A 19,237-nucleotide genomic window follows, 5' to 3' on the forward strand; every position below is an offset into this window, starting at 1 on the left:
CGCCCCCTCCCGGCTCCGGGCGGCCCATGCGCTCCGCCCGCCTCCCCCCTCCGCATGGCTCAGGCACCCGCTTTTCCTGGCTCCGACTCCGGCTCCAGCTGCGCGGCGGGCGACATGAGTGCCAGGAAGATCGCGCTCATCACGGGCATCACGGGCCAGGTAAGCGATAGCAGCAATAATGGTAGCAGAAGCAATGATGGTAGCCGGCGGCAGTAGCCACAGTGATGATAGTGATGCCGGGCGGCAAGACTCATGGGTAGAGCAGGCTGATGGAAAAGGTGGGTGGGAGGGAGCACTAGTGTTTCTACGTTATGGGGGCTGGGGTGGCGGGGCTTTGCAGCAGTAGTCCCTGCTCCCCCGGGGTTTGAGCAGGGTGTAGTAAGAGGGCACTGAAGCTCAGGGAAGCATGGAGGAGATGCAGTACGAGCTGGGGTGGGCGCAGGGCTTTGCCTCCCTCTGTAGCGGGTGTGCAGTCCTGGGAGCTCTTGAATGTACGTTGGCAGCATTTCCTAGAAGCAGGACACTGGGTCCCCTGCTTTGCCTGTGGCAGGTGAGGGTGTTAGGTCTGTGTTTGTGTGCGGGCTGACTGCAGCCGTACATACAATTTAGGGGATGGAGTACATAGGGTGGTTTGGACAGCGATGCTCTTGAGTCGGGCGGGGGCTTGGCCTAGATGACTTGGAGGTCCCCTTCAGCCCGAATTCTCCCCAAGTCGTTCTTCTCCAGATGTGCCATCTATTAGTGCGAGTGTACACAAAATGCGATGTCACTAGTGACGAGCTACGGCAGCGTAGTGTCAGCGGGCACAACTGTGACGCTGACGTTAACTGCGCAGTGCTAATGAGTTTTGTTACTGTGCAGTAGGGTTGGAAATGACTCCTGCGGTGCCGGGAATGAGCAGTAACAGTGGTTACTGCGCAGTCATTTAGTACTTGCTAAAGCAAATACTAAATGACTGTGTAATAACAACTGCGCAGTTGGGCACATGTGTAGATGCACTCTCTGAGTAACACACAGTTTATTTTTATATAGAGTCAGTCTCACCGTTGTACAAGACGTTGGACGTTCAACAAACGGCCCAATCGCAGTACTGCAGATTCTGGTTCCCAGGCTCAAGAGGAGAGATGAAACAGTTGCTTATATTTGCCTTTCCAGATCAGTCTGTCTTTTATAAGTACTATCTGCTGAGCAGGTTTACCACCAGAAGAGAATAGGTCCTAACCCACATAAAATTCCCAACTTGGATGTCTTGGCACCAGGCCTGAAATATGGATAGATGTGTGTTCTAGCATAGGTCTAATGGGTCAAGGCAGGATCTTTTGAGGTCCTGGTGGCACAGGTTGTTGAGCTACAGCTGGTGGTGGCCCTTGGAATGAGCGCGGATCTCCAGGAGCTCAGCCTCAGCCTGCCACTTCTCTGCAGACAGCTGGTACTCAGCTGGGTTCAGCTCTGGTGGCAGCAACACCATTAGCCCAGGCTTGTAGCCAGGCCTTGAGGAGGCAGTGGATGCCATCATCCTGATCTGCTGCCTCTTAGCCATCTGTCAGAAGCCTTAAAGTTGCCCTGTGCTGTTATGTACTGTCTCTCTCTTGTCACCCAAGTGACAGCCCCTTTTGCTCTGTAATGTACCAGCTGTATGCAGCTGCTTGCCCTAGCGGCTTTGAGCTGTTGTATGGTACAAGGGATTCATTTGGAAAGCTCCACAGACCTGAAAGAGATGCTTTTATCGCTGCATAGTGTCTAAGGCAGTGGAACTCAACTACCAGCCTGCAGGCTACGACTGGTTTGCAGAAATGTGTCATCTAGGTCATGGGTCTCTGCATGGGTCTAGAAATTTGGTGATGGGGGGAGCAGTGACAGCATTAGTTACTCTTCTTTCTGCTGCCAAATTTCTGGACTCAATTCTGGTCTCATGGGGAGACTCGAGGGCCAAATGATGTGACCTTCCATGCAGGATCTGGCCCACAGACAGACATCACTAGTCCAAAGTGTCGCCTACATGAGCAAATTGCACTCATCTTACTTTCTGTGTTTTCTGTGAAAAGTCTTCTCTATACAAGATCTTTTTTCCCCCTTAAAAGCAGTGATCTGAAAAACGGACACTTTCCACAAACAGGATCTTCTTGTGAAAATAAGCCTTCCTTAGGCTAGTTATTAATTGTCATGTGGTCATGATTGACTATACAGTCCCCTTACAGTATGCTGTCACAATGGAGATCTTGGACAGAGGCTCAGGACTGGAATGGGCCCGCACAGAAAGTGAACATGTTTTGGTGTTTCCCTCTGAGGGTATCCACAGCAGAAATGAAGGTGTGTTCATAGCAGGGGTAGCTTTAACCTAGCTAACCTACACAGCAGTAATGAAGATGTGGTAGCAAAGACCAGCAATCGCTGGAAGGCTGATGCCTTCATTGGGTATTTGGAGTATGTTCTTAGTTGCAAGTTCATGATGCACTTGTACTGAAGAAGTGACAGCACTATTGTTGCCTTTGTTAGCTAGCTGAAAGCTAGCATGGATGTATGCCTTGTCCATACTCCAGTTATATGTGCAGTGCAGTTTGCTGTTGGAGGAAGGTTACTTGGAAAAGTGGCAGAAAGATACTATACAACAGTTGCTTGTACTTATGAGTGCTTAAGGCTGTTATCAATGCATCACCCTTTGTAAGCATTATCCTTTTTAAGATTGGAAAGGGCGGAATTTGTATTTCCTTTTGCCAACTGCATAATAACCACTACATATTAGCACTGTAAGGATGGCCTTCTCCATCTATGATTGTACCAAGCATGTGTTCAGATTCATGGGTGACAAACATATGACTGGTTAAATGGGACATAGCTGCTGTACAGAACTGCCTGATGTCTCCTGTAGACCTAAATGGAACTATTAGATGCTAATGGAAGAGACTGAACCCACTGCAATAAGCTCTTCTGCCTAGCAGGTGAGTAGAGACCTGGGCAACAGGTGTAGCTAGCAGTGGCTTGCTTCATTCTCCAGAAATGGGTGCAGATTAGAAGCTTCTCTAGAGTTGAGCTAGCAACTTATTCACAACAGGCCATGCAACCTTGTGTTAACCAGCTCAGGACTTAGTGATATAACTATTAAAGCTATCTCTGTCTCATCACAGGAGGCCACAGAGAAGTCACTACATTCAGACCTGTGTTTATATTGCATATGTAATCTCCAGGCCACAATCGGGTCGTATCTAGTTTTGTCACTTTCTGCTGTTTAACTTTTTTTTCATTTTACCCTATAGATTGAGGAGTAGTGTTGGCTGCCAGCTTCTATATAGGCTGACAAAGTGAAACCAGACTCGGCCAGTGGGACTGCTATTGAATGCTGCGCTCTTATTCTAATTCCAAGGTCTCCACATTCTTTCTCTCTCCTTTTAAACTGCTACACTAGGGAAGAGTCTCAATTGCACAATCACTGGCCACCCAAGAACTTGGTCTCCAGCTTAGTGCAGTGCATCTTGCTCTCCATTACCTGAAATGAATTTATAAGGGAGGCAGTTCCTGCAGTTGGATAGGTAAATTGTGGATGCTGGTTTGCTTGTGACTGGTGGACGTATGAGGAAAAAGCATGGTGGCCAGGTTTATGTCTGCAGTGTACAAGAATCCCTGGTGGAAATAAGAATAAGCTGTTTATTAAACAGCCTGTTGAATGAATAACATTCTACTTTTGTATAAAATGGTTGGGCTGTCTTTTTGCAAATTTTTTTGTTGATGTTTCTTTTGCAAATCTTTGTGGGAAAAGGGAAGTTAATTATATATGGGCACATGCAGCATACCTTACCTGTGGGTGTTCAGACCTCCATCACCTATTTTTATGGGTACTGAAGCTGTTGTCTTTAAATATGCTTCATTGCAAGTATTTAATATTTGCACTTTGAAAATAAGGTTGTCAGGAAAGTACTTCTCTAACAGTCAGTTTGGGTGGTGTCTTGCTATAAACTGACACCTTACAAGAATACCTAATTTAGTGAACAGTTGACTTCTGGACTGACTGACTTATTGCTCATAAATTCTGTTTTGGCCAAGTCTAACTACTGAAGCCTCCCCCTCTTCTCCCCTGCTTCTTTTCGGTGCATTGTCTCCACAGAGGTGTTTATAAGACAGCTTATAGGCCAGTAGGAAAGAGCCACCTGCCAGGCATTCATAGCCTTGATTAAATTTATAGAAGACCTTAATAGGTCATATATGGTTAAAATGATTGTTCTGAATAAAGACTGCTGCATTGTAGCTTTTGTGTACCAGGGTGGGAACTTTATGCTCACCTGGATGCCACTCTTTCAAACCCTATTACTCTTTGGGAAGCATGTGCTGAGAACCTTGTGAGGCCTTTTGCAACCTAAGAGCAGGTGGAAAGTGACCAGTGGTATATTAAAGTGATGGTATATTAAAAGCATCTTCTCTTCCAGTGGTCAATTCAGGCAGAATTTAGGGGCCTGATTGTTTGTTTTTTTTGTTTGTAAGTTTGTTTTCTTTGTCTGTGTCCTAAACTTTGTGAACACAATCTCTGTGCAAATGTGCACAGGTGCTAAAATTGCCATTTGGTATATACCTGATATGAGAGGCTAACCTACCTTTCTGAGGGAGAAGACCTCTGGAAAAAGCCAAATTTGTTGTGGTATATTGGTGTATAGTGCATGTGAGTATCTATAAAAACTGGCTGCTTAAAATGAAGCCATGGCGGTTGAAAGCTAGAAGAGCGAGACAGAGCTTGTGAGGCAAAACTGGAGAAATACTAGAGGTGAAAGATGATGATAAAAGATGTTGCTTGTTGATATTACTAAACAAAGGTGGTAATTTGTGTAGCCTGTAATGAAGTTAATGTGGCATAGGTACTGTAGCCTACATGAGCAGTTGCAGGGGAAGCTGCTGTAGCTTTCCTCAGTTGCTGAGGAACAATACTCCTTAGAGTATTGTTGTCAGATGGTGATCAGTTTTGTTATATACTTGGTAGATGAATGGAGATGAACACTAGGGAAGTAACAAGGTTGAATATTTATTTATTTATTTATTTATTTATTTATTTTAATATTTGGTGAAAAGTAAAATAAAAAGGGTAATTTTTCTGTACAAGAATAAGAGGGTGTAGTTATCTTCAATCAGGGGTTGGCAGCCTTTTGCTACTGTAGACCTCTGCTTGTGACTCAGCTCCCTACCATGGACACCTCCGAAACAAAATGGCTGCCGAAATTTCACACAGCCCTCCCACACGGGTTCTTTAACATCTGTAATCTTTCTCCAAATTTGTGCAGTGGGATTTCTTGTTAAGGGAATCACTACAGCAAAAGATTTGAACCTTATTCAATGCAACATTTTTGGTAGAACCAGAGTATTACAGAACTTCTTTTCTGTGTCTTGGCCTAGTATTTTGATAGAATAGGTAAAATTAGGTGGCACAATACCTTCCTTGCAGGCTTCTTTGGAAGAAGGTATCAGTGTCATAGCCCTTTAGCTCTTGTGTCCTAGGTGGGAATTAGAGCCTGAAATGCATCTGGAAAGAGTTCTGGGGTTTGTGCTCTTCAGGAGTGCAACAATAAGAAGAACTGTAGGTTTTCACATCTAATCTTAAAGGGCAGGATCTTAACCTTTCTCTTGTCATTTCACATTGCAAATCTTGCATCTGTTAACATTGCCACCTTAAAGGTCTTAGTACATATACGTGACAAGAAGAAAACCTGACCTATAGATGTGTCACGGTGCTTCTGGCAGTGTCATTTATCGTACTTCTCCTCTTATCTTTATAATGTGGGTTTGGTTTTTTTTTTGTTTTTCTGAACTGCTACTACAATTCATTCCTCTGATAAGGAAGAAGCTCTGATTGTATGGCAGAGTTAATCTTGCCATTTCCTTGTCAATACTTGCTTAAATGAACAGGATGTGTGCCGGACACAAACTGGAATGTTCAGGTGGCACCTGAATTGCCACGTGTGTCAGTTAGCATTGTGAACCTGTTGTGGGAGGGGAGAGAATACAAGATTTGTCCCAGGAAGCAGCAAAGTTAAAGCTAACTTTCATTTGTCACTCTGCAGGGGTACAAAATAGGGTGGAGGTATGAAACTGAAGTCACACTTGAGTCGGTGAGTTGCTACCAGAGCACTTGGGCACAAATTATACCAGAAGCTGCTAGTATTTCTGTCTGAAACTACATGGCTTAGCAGCAACTTCCTATCCATGTATTTATATTAAACCTGAACAGAAGACAAAATTCTTTTGTCCTGCACTCATTTTGCTTGGTTATCTTTCCCATCTGGATGGATACGTTTCACTGCCTCTTTCAAGCCCTTATCCTTTTTGGTTTTCTGGTAAGGGAATTTAACATTCCTAGAAACAGTTTCTTCTTATGTAGAAACTTGGTAGACTCCTTATCCTTCTGCATAACTAGGTGTTCTCAACCCAGCTGACACCAAGAAGACTCTTGTAACTCATTGCTCTGCAGAGTGGATTGATTTGGGGAGACTTCTATTTTGCATAAACTAAATTTGAAAAAGTTACTAATAGCCTGGACTTGGACATTGCAAACAGGGTGTTAAAGTTACTTTGGCTTACAGAGTGGTAGGTAGGCATGGTGCTTCAAAAATCAAGTAATCGGATGTGCTAAAACGGGTATGGAATTGCCGGTGTGATGTCTGTTCATGCATCTCATACCCTAGTTTGAGGGAGTCGCTTCTAGAATAAGAAACTAGTAAGCTAAAATTAACTGAAAGTATGAAACCAAGCTTTCCCCACTAGTGAGGAGAAAAAAGACTCCAAGAGATGCAAGCTAAGTAGCTATAGGTAAGAAAAAATGTGCATCTGATTGAACCATACTTTTCACTCCCATTTACAGTGTCAGTGTCATAAGCCTATCTTTAGATGGTCTTAAGGACAGAGGAGTTATACTCAGAACTTTCTTCTGTAGGAAGATTTTTACTTTGGGCAATAAGAACTCTTCCTCTACACTGCATTTCAAGAGAGACAGTTTCATGACTTGTCCCATTCTGAGTGCAAAGCCTGATTTTAAACAAACAAACAAACAAAAAACCTTCTGGAAAGCTTTTCCATTATCTCCAGTAGTTTGACTTTTCCAAAGAGCAATTTCAACCTTCTCACTAATTACAGACACCCTACAGCCACGTATCTGTGACAAACAAGTCTTTCTACTTCTATATGCTTAGTAATGTCACTGGTTTAAAGGGCAAAACTCAAGGCCTGCAGCCTTCTTTGCCCAAAGGAAGTACACTGACAAACCAGTTGGCATGGTGCACTTGTTCCTACTGGAGCTTTCATGTTAACTGTTTGATTCTTTGTTGGTCTGTCTCCTGTAGATGTTTTGAGGCAAATATGCAAATAAGCCAACTGTGTTGGTTACATGATTATTTTAAACAGTCTTAAGTTGCCTAAACATGAAAAGATTTGTAGCAGGTGTTAGCAACATATGGCTTTCAGGCTGGATCTGGCCCATTGAGCAGGAGGGCTTGTCTGTACTTGTGCTTGTGTCCATTAGGGATGAAAACAGTTAAACCATAACTTATATTTATACTGTTGACCGCTTGCCACTTACCACTTAGTGGCCTCCAGCTGGAATGGCCCCAGCCCCTTACACCTTTTATCATGCTCCCAGCACTGTGTGGGCACCAGGCCTCTTGCAGGGAGCTGTGAGGTAGGAAGCAGCAGGCACAGCTGAATGACTAGGGGGTGGTGCCCAGCTGTGGAGCCTTGGCTTTCTCTCTTGCCCCCACAAGCAGGGGCTAGGGCTGCAGATGAGGATGGAGACAGGGCTGCGGACCTTTCCTGTGCTTGTATCCTGCCACCACAGGGAGGGAGGGAGGTGCCAGGTTCCCCACAGGGATCATGTGGGGCCATCCTGCCACAGCAACGAGACTCCCAGCCCCATGGTGGGTATGCCTGGCTTCTCTGCAGCAGTGGGGCCTGGGCAAGGAGACAGACTCCCTGTGCCTCCCATCTCACTTGTGCTACTGTGGTCCGGACCTAGAAGGCTCCTTTGTGCTGACTAGCTGGGCCCTCCCCAGCTTCCTGCTGGAGAAGGAGAGCTGGTCCTAGTGGGGCAGCCTCTGTCAGGTGTGCTGTATCCTTCTGCTTCCTGTTTGTGATGCTAAGGCCACATGTGGCCCTGCCCAGCCCTGAGGCAGGCCTGAGCATTGAGCTGGCTTGGCTTGAGGAGGTGCCACAGCAACTGGAGCAGGCAGCACCAGGCCTGAGTGGTTGCTGGTAGCTCCTTGCACGGTGAGCATGGTCCCAGGGCATTCCTGAGGGGTGGTAGCATTGCAGGTATCCTGGTGGGAGCATTAGGGCTGCAAGGTGGTTGGTTGTAGCCGTGTTGGTCTAAGAATGTTGCCTGCTATGTGCTTTAGGTAGACGTGATATATTTTATTAGACCAACTAAATAGTTGGAAAAAAATGTTTTTTTGCAAGCTCTCGGGCACAAATGCCCTTCTTCAGGCATAGGGAGACTCTGTAGAGACATCTACTCAAAGAATCTTGCCTGCCTTAAGGTTGCAAGAGTAGCCTCCCAGAGTGAAGCCCCTGCCCCTCAGGAACACCCACGTTAGACTGAGCTGGATTGTTTTGATCTGCACCTTGTAAAAGTTTGCTGGCCACTGCTCTGTACTGTTCACACAACTAGGCTTGTAACTAGTTCTGTTCTAACTTCTCACTTGCTTGTTGCACACAGCACAGCTTTGTTTGCTATTGGTCTGCTGTTGGGTTTATCAGATGTGACTGATCCTTTTTTCTGCTTTTCTTGTTTCAGTTTAAGGGACTAGAGTAGCAGCAAAAAGAATTATGTGGACATTTCCAAAGAAGAACGTTCTCTAACCAGAGAACAGGTACAGCAGGTGCACCCGGTTCATTGCACATGTGACATTTGCTGCAATAATTAATCTGCATAGGAGGAAATGCAGTTGTTCAACAATGTACACAGGAAATGGGAGTGCCAAACAAATGCACAGAGCTTCAATTTTGTATGTAGCAATCAATCTAAAACAGGTTTTTCTATAAGGACTATAGTTTTTTATATCCTTGTTCTACTTCCTTAAGGCTATATGGTTGGTCTAATAAAAGGTAGTGCCAAAAAAGTTCTGGCCTCACTTTATTTCTTGGACCATCACTGCTACAACAACATTCGAGCCCTACTGCAAAGATCCAAGGCATTTTTGTTCCCTCTTCTCCAAGAAGGCAGACTGAAAACTGGCCTGTTGCCATTTGTTGAACCCAGCAAACCTGAACTTCACTAAAGGACTGAGAGAACCTTCACATAGCTTGGACTCAGTGGTGCCTGATGAAGTTGGGTGGGGGTCAGGAAGAGTCAGGCACCTCGCCAATTTGAGCATCCCAAACAGGTGTGGAATCCCCATTGTTCCCAGACAGGTATAAGCAGCTCCAATAAAACTCTTCAGAGGAAGAGGCCTGGGTTACAGGAGGGGTGTACAGGATAAATACCAGTGTTGAGCCTCCTGCAAACCGTTCTCGGGAGGAGTGACTGCAAAAGATATACTGAATTTCTCTCTGAAAGATGAATGGATTAGACTTGTGTAAATTTAAATTAAATCATATGCAGCAAGCTGTGATGTTTGTTTTTTGACATCCATGCACTTAAAATTGAGGCTTTCGTTGGTTTCTTACTTCCTCCGTAATTGGTGCAGTGGTCTTTCAGTAAGTTCCTATCTAATGTGGATTTGAGATTAAAGATGAGCATTATTTTAGACAAAAACATACAACCCAATAACTTTGCTTAAAATCTTTGATAGTATGGGCAAGGTAAAATTCACTTTAGATGCAGCTGCTAAATAGTACATCATATTCTCCTTTGAGTCTGTATAAGCATTGTCAATGTTAACGAGGTTGATAATTGCCCTTCTACTGCATGAACCTTGGTGAGAATGTTTGTGAGGACAGGGCTTCGGTGCAGTTGCTTTTTTCGCAGTAGTCTGTCGGCCCTCTCTAGGGATAGCGCTCTCTTTTTAAAGAAGATGCCTTGGTCCTACCTCTCTATTAGCGTAGCTTGATAGGTTCATTTGTTGTCTAGAATTTTTTTTTTTTCTTGTGGCTGCAGTGCAACTAGATATTAACTTCAGATTGCTGTTTGGCACCTAAAACAGCAACAGTCTCTGGAGCTGTGGAGTTGCTGAATTGTGAACACAAAACTATTTGTTTGCACATAGTTTACAGTTGCAAGTATGTATTTTGTATTTGTTTGGGATTTTTTTTCTTGTTTATTTCCTTGTTTTGAATTTTTTTGTAACAAGGTCTAGAAACTCAAAATTGAAAGCACGGTTTAATGGCTTAAGCTCCCCCCTCCCTCCCTCGCCCCAACCCACTTTAGGCAAAGTTTTTACTCCCTGTTGATAAGGCGTTTTCAAATCCATATAACTACTGATATTGCTTTGTAAATGTTCACTCCCTTTATTAAGGCCATACTGGGTGTGTCTACACAAGATGCCAACTGCACAATAGTCTAATACTGTGCAGGAGCGTGTCACAGCACAAACAGTGCTAATATGTTAGTTGGCAGTGTTTATTGGGCTACTTCACAGTCGTGTCACTAAAAAGGTGTGTGCTGGCACTACTGCATAGTTGCATCACTTACTGCCCATTCATTTAGGACTTGAGTATACAAGTACTAAACTTTAACGCACCACAGTTACTGCGCATTAATGAATATGTAGATGCACCCACTGTGTTCCAAACAGGCACTTGCAAATGTATTGTTGTACATTTATTGTAGTCATTTCTCTTCTTGCTCGCTTGTGTTTCTTCAAATTTTGTGAAGTAAAAACAACTTCTGGGTGTAGAAAAGACACGTTAGCCTCAGGTTTTGAGTACCTTTCTGGGTTACTTGGAGTTGGAAAATGAAATGACCCTACTGACATTAATTACATCTACTATAAATAATGCTGTTCAATTTCTTTATTAGTGACTTGGACAATGGGGTGAAGAGCAGCCTGTTTAAATTTGCAGACAACAACAAGATTAGGGGTGAGGTGGGCATGCTAGAAGGGAAGGACAGATTACAGCAGGACCTGGACAGGTTACAGGGGTGGGCAAATGAAAATAGGATGGGATTCAACACTGACAAGTGCAGGGTGCTGCACTTGAAGTAGGAACCAGCAGCATACCTATAGGATGGGGAATTCCCTTCCCTTCTCGAAAGCACAGTGACAGAAAGAGGTCTTGGAGTCATTATTGACTCCAAGATGAACGTGGGCCGGCAATGTGAAAACACGGTCAGTAGGGCTAACTGTACCTTGTCCTGCATCCACAGATGCATCACTAGCAGGGCCAAGGAGGTGATCCTCCGCCTCTGCGACACTGGTCAGGCGGCAGCTGGAGTACTGCGTCCAGTTCTGGGCACCGCACTTCAGGAGGGATGTGGACAGCATTGAGAGGGTCCATAGGAGGGCCACTCGCATGATCTGGGGACAACAAGGCAGACCCTATGAGGATAGGCTACGGGACCTGAACCTGTTCAGCCTTTGCAAGAGAAGGCTGATGGGGGACCTGGCGGCTGTCTATAAACTTACTAAGGGGGACCAGTGGGGTTTGGGAGAGACCTTGTTCCCCAGAGCGCCTCCTGGAGTAACAAGGAATAACGGCCATAAGTTGCTAGAGAGTAGGTTTAGATTAGATGTTAGAGGGCACTACTTCACACTCAGGGTGGCTAGGATCTGGAACCAACTTCCAAGGGAAGTGGTGATGGCTCCTACCCTGGGGGTCTTTAAGAGGAGGTTCGACGTTTACCTGGCTGGGGTTATTTGAGCCCAGCTTTCTCTCCAGCCCAGGGCAGGGGGGTCAGATTAGAAGACCTGCAAGGTCCCTTCCAGCCACACATTTATGAATCTATAGTTCCTTCGTTTTTTTGCAAGTTACATTCTTGTTCTCTGGCTGTTAGACTACATAACAAGATTTCTACTATACAAACTTATTACTAAATTTTATATTTAAAGAAATTCAGGTAAAATTTCAAACGTTAAACTGTTTGTTTCTTTCCTTGCGTAGTATGGAAGAATGTTTTTGAACTTTGAATTTTCAAACTAGAAAGTAACATTTCAGTCACTTTAAAGAATTAGCAGACGTATTTCATTTGATGACTTAATCCATCTGATGTGTAGCAAAAGTCATATTACCAGCAGTATTTTTATCACCGCTAGCATCTAGCTAGCCTAATCGGTTAAATTACAGTGAAATGTAATGCATACTCTGCAAATTGAAAATAACCAGTACAGTACCTGTAATGATGAAATGGTCCAAACAGTTTGCTGTTTGTTTTAATTCAACTGACTAATTCAGAAGGGGTGGTTATATTATTGCCAGCGTAAAACACGCATTCACCGACACTTCAATAAACTGGGAAATGTGATAGGAAAGTAGCATATTTGGATTGGTGGTATGCTCTGTTGCTTATGTTTTCATTTGCACTTACTATTGTGTACAGATGCTACCTCCATTTAAAACTATTTACCCAGGCTTAGCCAGTAGTCTTTTGATATTCATATTGCAAATATTCATGACTCTCTTCAGTGTCTGTTAGCAAATGCAATTCTTATTGTTGCTGAGACTTTTTTCTGATGTTGGTACTCTCCTACACTTCTCCAGTAGTACAACTGGGACAGATTTTGCCACCTCTGCTTCCTGTGGTATAGTATGTTGCTGTAGATGTAGTAGCAGGACCAGAGGGCAAACATACGACATGCAGCTGCCCTGCTAGCCCAGCCATGTACTGTTTGGGCCTGATCGTGGCCTGATCTGGACTGGCTTCAGTCAGTCAGTGCACAGCTAGTCCAGAGTGAACACCCTGGACCGGCCATCTGTGCCAAGTGTAGCACGCATGGCGCTAGGTCTAGCCCTATGTGTCATGTGCAGCATACCCCACTGGTTCCATCTGCCACATGCAGCACATGAGGCTGATACCAGTGTGTCCTGAATGCAGCATGTGGGTTCAGTCTGAGACCTGTGGACTGGAACCTATGGTTTTTCCCCTGTAATTTTAGCACCCATGCTCCTAGATCATGGATAGCAAATATGCAGCCTGCAGGTAAGGGTAAAGATATCTAGATAGCTGGATCCAGCCTGCATGCCAGGCTGGGTCTGCATGTTGGGCTAGCCCAAGACTTACAGGCTGGACCTGGTGCTGCAGGTACTGTTTGTGGCACGGGGGGGTTAATCTGGGGCATGACTGTGTATGGCACCTGCACTGGACTAACCTAGTGCAAAGGTTTCAGGACTAGTCCAGACTAGATTGTGCCAGGGCCAGTCTGGCAGGGTGCCATATGCAGTGCACACCATGTGCTGGCCACCTGCACTACGTGCAGTGCCAAATCTAGTGGGGGCCAAGTACATGCTGACATCTAGGGCCCAACCAGGACTGGCCCAAGAAGGCACCTGGGCAGTGGGCATTGCCCATGGTGCCAGGTCAAGCCTGCATGGGGCTTGTGGGCTGGCTCCACACAGCCCGATCCAGCTACAGGCTGGCCCAAAGATCCTGCTGTGGTGGGCCAGATTAGTTTGACACCTCTGCTGTCAAGGACTGAACATGAGAAAAGGTGGCCAAAAATCAGTTAAAGAGAATGTTTTCATGGAGATGAAAACCCACATTTTTAATTAAGGCTTGTGGCCTGATGAGACATGTAATATGCAGAACAGACCAGTGTTGTAAACTTGGTTCTGATCAGTAGTAGTGTTTAGTTTTTATAATTTGTGTTTCTATCAGATTAATGCATGTAAAAAAAACCAAAAAAAACCAACAACTTTCTATCAGCTGGCAGTCGCAGAGTAAAAATGAGAGACTTTTTTGTTAGCTTTGTTTATTTAATGGCATATATTTTGCTTCTACGGTACAGTTTTGTATCTTTTTTTCTTTTTAAAAGAAAATACTTATTGGTGCAGTTCCTGAATCTACTTTTAGTTGATGTTCAGTGTTTTTTAAATTCATGTTTAAATTTACTTTAATTGGAGTTGGAGAGTAGTTTGGGTGGGGATGAAGGAGAAGAGAAACCATTCTGGTATATCTTTTATCCATGAGCTGTAGGGTCTTCTGTATCTTGGCTTTTACTTGGGGCAGTTCCAAAGACTTGGTTCTAACATGTTTACAAACAAAATAAGAAAACCTCTGAGCCTTCAGTCAGATTCCTATCACATTGTCATGCTCAACAAATTATCTCATAGTGATGAATTGTATCACAAGGATTAGTAGTTAATGTTTTTCTTTTCCTGTGCTGATTTACTTGCTATTACCTCAGTTCATACGATGATTTTTCATATTACTTGTCAGTATTAATTTTTATCCTTTCTAACTATGTCTTTAAAATTTGCGCAACAGTGTGTGCAAAATAGCATGTTTGTTAGGAAAAAAGCTGTTCTGGATTCTAGTTGCATCTGCTTGGGAGTTTGACTCATGTCTTTTTTTTTCTTCTTAACTGTATGTCTGTTGTATGGTCTCTCATCAGTATGCATGTTGGTTCACTGAAGTGCTGAATCTCACTTTTTTTTTATGTGGGGGGTGATGATTGCTCCAGGATGTCCTTGCAATCATGTTTACATATGGCTAGTTTTTCACAAATAATGGTTTTTCGTGTATCTCCTTTTTCCCACGAGCATATTTTGTCTGAATATACGGTCTGACCCCACCTGCCCATGACGACTGTAGATCTCAGAATAAATCTTAATCTAATAATGATCTCTTGTTGTTTGTAGTTTTGCACTACAGACAGGTAGGTTTCTAGGCCAAAGGAGTGCTTTATTAACCTGTAACAAGGGGGAGTCTGAAACAGTCTTGCTGCTAGGATATTTGTCTGCATGCTAGCATCTTTAATTCCTAAATTATAGTACACTTAAGTAAATGCTTCCCAACTATTTTCACAGGAGTAAACATGAGACTAATGGGTGATAGGATGCAGGATCTCTTATCACCATTATCAAAAATTGGAACTATTTTATTTTCTATTCCAATACTTTGGATAAATGCCTTCCTTCTAAAATAATTATATTAACAAGAAATTGATCAAAATTGGAAATCCCCAGTCAATATTATTAATAAATATAGTTGAGTCTTTCACTAGGTAAAGCACAGTCCTGCTGCCTCTGTATTTAACCTTATTATCAAGTCTGAATAAGGGCAGTTTTACAGCTGTGAGTCTTTATATGTGCAAGCATTTAACAATCATCAGTTCCATTTTAGTGCCAAAAGTAGCATCTCCTTTACTGTACATCAGTTTCATGGTTAGTATTAATAGCTGTTCACTCACAGATGTTTGCTGCTATACACTGACAAGGAAACATTTTTAAGTTTCAAAACAGTGACTTGAATTCCCTTAGATAAGTTTTCTTTTCCTTTTAAGATTTGCAGGCATGAAATAAGATTTCATATATCCAAAATGCTCATTTCTTTCTTTATCATTTAAAAGCAGAGTATTGTGGTATTAAGTAGAAGCTGAAAGTAACTTACCTATGCTTTAGAGTGGACTGGTCTTGTCTGATGTTTCAAGTCCAGCCCCTCTCACCCCCAAATAGTTGTTTTTTGGGGTTTTTTTTGAAAATTTTCACAGCAGGTATATTTGGTTATCAGCATATTTCAAGTGTGCAATGTATATTTAAGTAAATATAGTCTAAAGTCCACTGGGTGTATTTTAGAGATGGTGAACCCTCTTCTCATATCTAATGTCAACATGACGTTTGAACACATTAGCAGTGAAAACCCTTTCTGGAATATACATATGTAAGTGTATCTTCCCAATAAGGATATTGGGTATCTCCTGTCTTAAAGCATGTAAAACCAACACTTGATTGCCTTTCAGTTCCTTCAGTTTGAGCATCAGCACTAGGAAGCTAAGAAAACAATGTGGAGCATTAACATCAGAATCCAGAATAATTTAGTTGCTTATGTTTTCATGAACTGTCTGAGGAGTGACCTACCCTCATACATCGTGGGGAGAACTAAAAACTTGGTAACCACTTCTGTGCTTACTGTTTTTAAACTTCGTAAAGTAGCTGGAGAGTGATGCATTGCATCTTGTGGTTGAAGTAGGATTAACACTATAATGCTCTGGGGCATAGAGCTGTCTGGCCTACCAGATAAATTGAGTGTAACTGGAATTGGGTTTATACTTTGTGCATACCTCTTGCCAAAGGAAGACTAGGATACTGTAGTCTTCCTTTATGCATGGCTCACTCTTTGAAACCTGGACCTATCTCTGTTCAGCTTGGATCTAAAAAGTTTTTTTTTTTGAGTGCTGCAGAACCATGGATTGTGGAAATGATAGTAGTGCAGAACAGATAAAAAAACAGATTCTTTGCAGAACCTTTGAGATGTTCAAAGAAGTGGGTGAAAGAGAGAGATGTAATGATACCTTAATCTGATTTCAGGAACACCTCCTTTTGCATTGCATGTAGGCATATAGTCGCACATGAAAATGGATTATTTATGAAGTATTTAAATTGGATATTCTTATTGCATTTAAAATGGTCGTTAGATTTTTTTTCAGAGGGACAGTGCTTAATATGGGAACAAGGATCCTATCCATATGTAACGCTGACTGACTTGGCATATTGTCACCCTTCTTAATGCTTCATGGTGAAACTTAATTAATTACATGAAAAAGATGGTGCTCATTGTGTAGCTAGAAACTGGAAAAGTTTCTGGATTTGCTGCTGCTTTTGATGATGCCCAGCTTGTTAGGTGGCTCCAACCTTGTGACGGGTAGCACAAAGCCTGACAAAAGCATAGCACCTCCACACTTTGCCAAATGGCTGGTCCGATGAAGGGAAGTTGCTACTTAAAATTGAGAGGTAATCATGTTTCAAAGGCAGGAAAAGGACAGAGCTACATCAGGAGAAATTATTATTTAATAATATTATATTTTAAATGACTGAAGTTCACTTGCTTTGTAGGACAATGAAGCTCTCTCTGTGAACTTGAAATCTATCCTTCCCATTGTGTTCTTAATTTACATATCTGTCGTCAAATAGCAAACTGTCTGTCATGCTACAGAAGTACCATAGTGTCATAACTGAACAGATGAAACGCATTTTTTAAATAAAGTTTGTTCATGTAGATTCACGTTGGTGAAATGTAGGATAGTGTAACATTGGAAGGCCAACATAATGCATACTTTGCTGGAGGATTTGAAAAGATCGCAGATAAAGTCAGCCTTTGCAAGACCCCTGTCAGAATTAAAGTTGGTGTAATGCAGTGGTTCTCAAACTTTTTCGGCTCAGGGCACCCATTGTTAGGCTTGAGGAACCCCTTGGAAAATGCTGGCTCTTTATTTTTTCCATAGTCAAAAGAGTAAAAATTATAAAGCAGTTTTTCTGTTGCAAAAACTGCAAAAGATCAGATTATTTTTAACACTGTGGATTCCTTTTTGAAATCTCTGGGTTTATCTTGTGAATCATCATGTTTTGCATGCTTACCAGTGCTAACATGCAACACTGGCACTTCTAAAAGGATCTCAAGGCAGCCCAGGGTGCTGTGGCATTCTGGTTGAGAATTGCTGGTATGGTGCCTTACATTGGGGTGCTCAACCTTTAGCCCACAGGCCAAATACATCTCATCTAACCCATGGGGCTCCCCACAGGTCTGAAAATTTGGTGGTGGGGGAGCAGTGACCATTAATGCGACCAAATTCCTAAGCCCTGCTTGCGTGGTGGAAACCAGGCTGTGCCACTTACCCCTGCAGACCATGTTTGGTTTCCCCCCACTGCCAGAGACCAGGCTCAGGCTGCGCTGCTTCTGTCCCCTCTCTTCATGGCCAGATGGCCCTGGGTCGGAATCACCATCTGGTCCATGGTTGGACCAGGCACTGCCCATTTAGCCCATGGGGGGGGAGGAGGGGAAGGGTTGAGCACCTTAAATGGACTCTGTCTGTACAGAATTACATCACCAAATAATGTAGAATCATGGAATCAATAAGTCGGAAGGGACCTAGACAGATCATCTAGTCTGACCCCCTGCCATGGGCAGGAAGGAGCACTGGAGGTGGCAGGGGTCATAAGACCCTAGCCAGGTGCCTATCCAGGCTCCTCTTGAAGATTTCCAGGGAAGGTGAGAGCACCACCTTTCTGGGAAGCCTATTCCAGGCTCTGGCCACCCTTACAGTGAAGTAGTTCTTCCTAATATCTAACCTAAACCTCTCCTCCCTCAGCTTGTGGCCATTGTTCCTGGTGACTCCAAGGGGGGCCCTGGTGAACAGACTTTCCCTGAGTCCTTGCTGGTGGCCCTGATAAGGTTGTAGGCAGCCACAAGATCCCCCCTCAGTCTCCTCTTGCGGAGACTGAAGAGATTCAGGTCCCTCAGCCTCTTCTCATAGGGCTGGCCACGGAGGCCCCCAACCATACAAGTGGCCCTCCTCTGGACCCTGTAATTCTTCTTAAGAAAGTTGGCTCTTTGTCTTTAAAAGACCTGTTTTGTGCAGATTTGTGGTACTCTGTGGGCTGGCCAAGTACTTCTGAGGTGTGTTTAAAAAGAAATTTGATGTATGCCGTAATTAACTATAAAAAATGGAACCAATGCTTAAATAAACCTTTGTTTATAACACAGTTCCTTGGAGTTCTTTCTTCTAACTTTCCTGTCTTCTATAAGTAGATGCTTTCCCTATAATCTTTCATAACTTTTCTAGAAATATAATTTTGCTTCTTTGTAGGAATACACAATACCTTTTTTATTGTTGAAAAAAATTAAAGCTTGAAGTATTTTCACTTACAAATACATTGTGGAGAATGAACAGTTTGAATCCTAGGATTGCATAGGAATATCAGTAAGTGGTCCATCTTCTAGGGAATAACACTTTTTTTGGGAGAGATTGTATGATACTACATGGAAAAACTGTTTTGGACTTCTCTCTTCAAATAAGGTTCTAAACAATAACAATGGGAAGTACTAAGAGTTTCTTTTACAGATATGTCCTTGGACTCCTTTGTCCCCGAATCCTGGCTAGTGCTGCCTGCATACCATTTCCTGGTTGGTTTGATTTGTTCTTTTGCCACCCCCTTCTCCCTCCACCAATTTCCCTGAGGGCCACACATTGGGGAACACATCAGTGCAAAGAGGTGAGCCTTGATTGAAAATGTTGCAGCTGCCAATTTTTTCTTATTTTTAATAAAGAAAACCTGTTGAACACTGCTCTTGTCTCAGCTTGGTCCCTCTTCCCATTGACACAAACCAGCAAACTGTTGGAGGGGTTGGTTTGTGAAAGGGGTGAAATAACCTTGAAAAGGCAGTTGAGATTGGGGGGGGGGG

General features: G+C 43.2%; 1 protein-coding gene across 1 annotated transcript in view; it reads left to right on the top strand.

Annotated features, from left to right (window-relative positions):
• The first annotated feature begins 24 nt into the window (after positions 1-24).
• The window catches only part of GMDS (GDP-mannose 4,6-dehydratase), a 663,276-nt gene continuing 644,063 nt past the window's right edge, over positions 25-19,237 (top strand). Inside the window, exon 1 of the mRNA XM_019521870.1 lies at positions 25-159. Within this exon, the coding sequence (XP_019377415.1) occupies positions 55-159 (105 nt within the window). The 5' untranslated portion in view covers positions 25-54. The remainder of the gene's footprint in view (positions 160-19,237) is intronic.

The sequence above is a fragment of the Gavialis gangeticus genome, unplaced genomic scaffold, assembly GCF_001723915.1.
Source record: "Gavialis gangeticus isolate Ggan-Ray unplaced genomic scaffold, GavGan_comp1, whole genome shotgun sequence".
In the NCBI taxonomy this organism is placed as follows: Eukaryota; Metazoa; Chordata; order Crocodylia; family Gavialidae; genus Gavialis; species Gavialis gangeticus.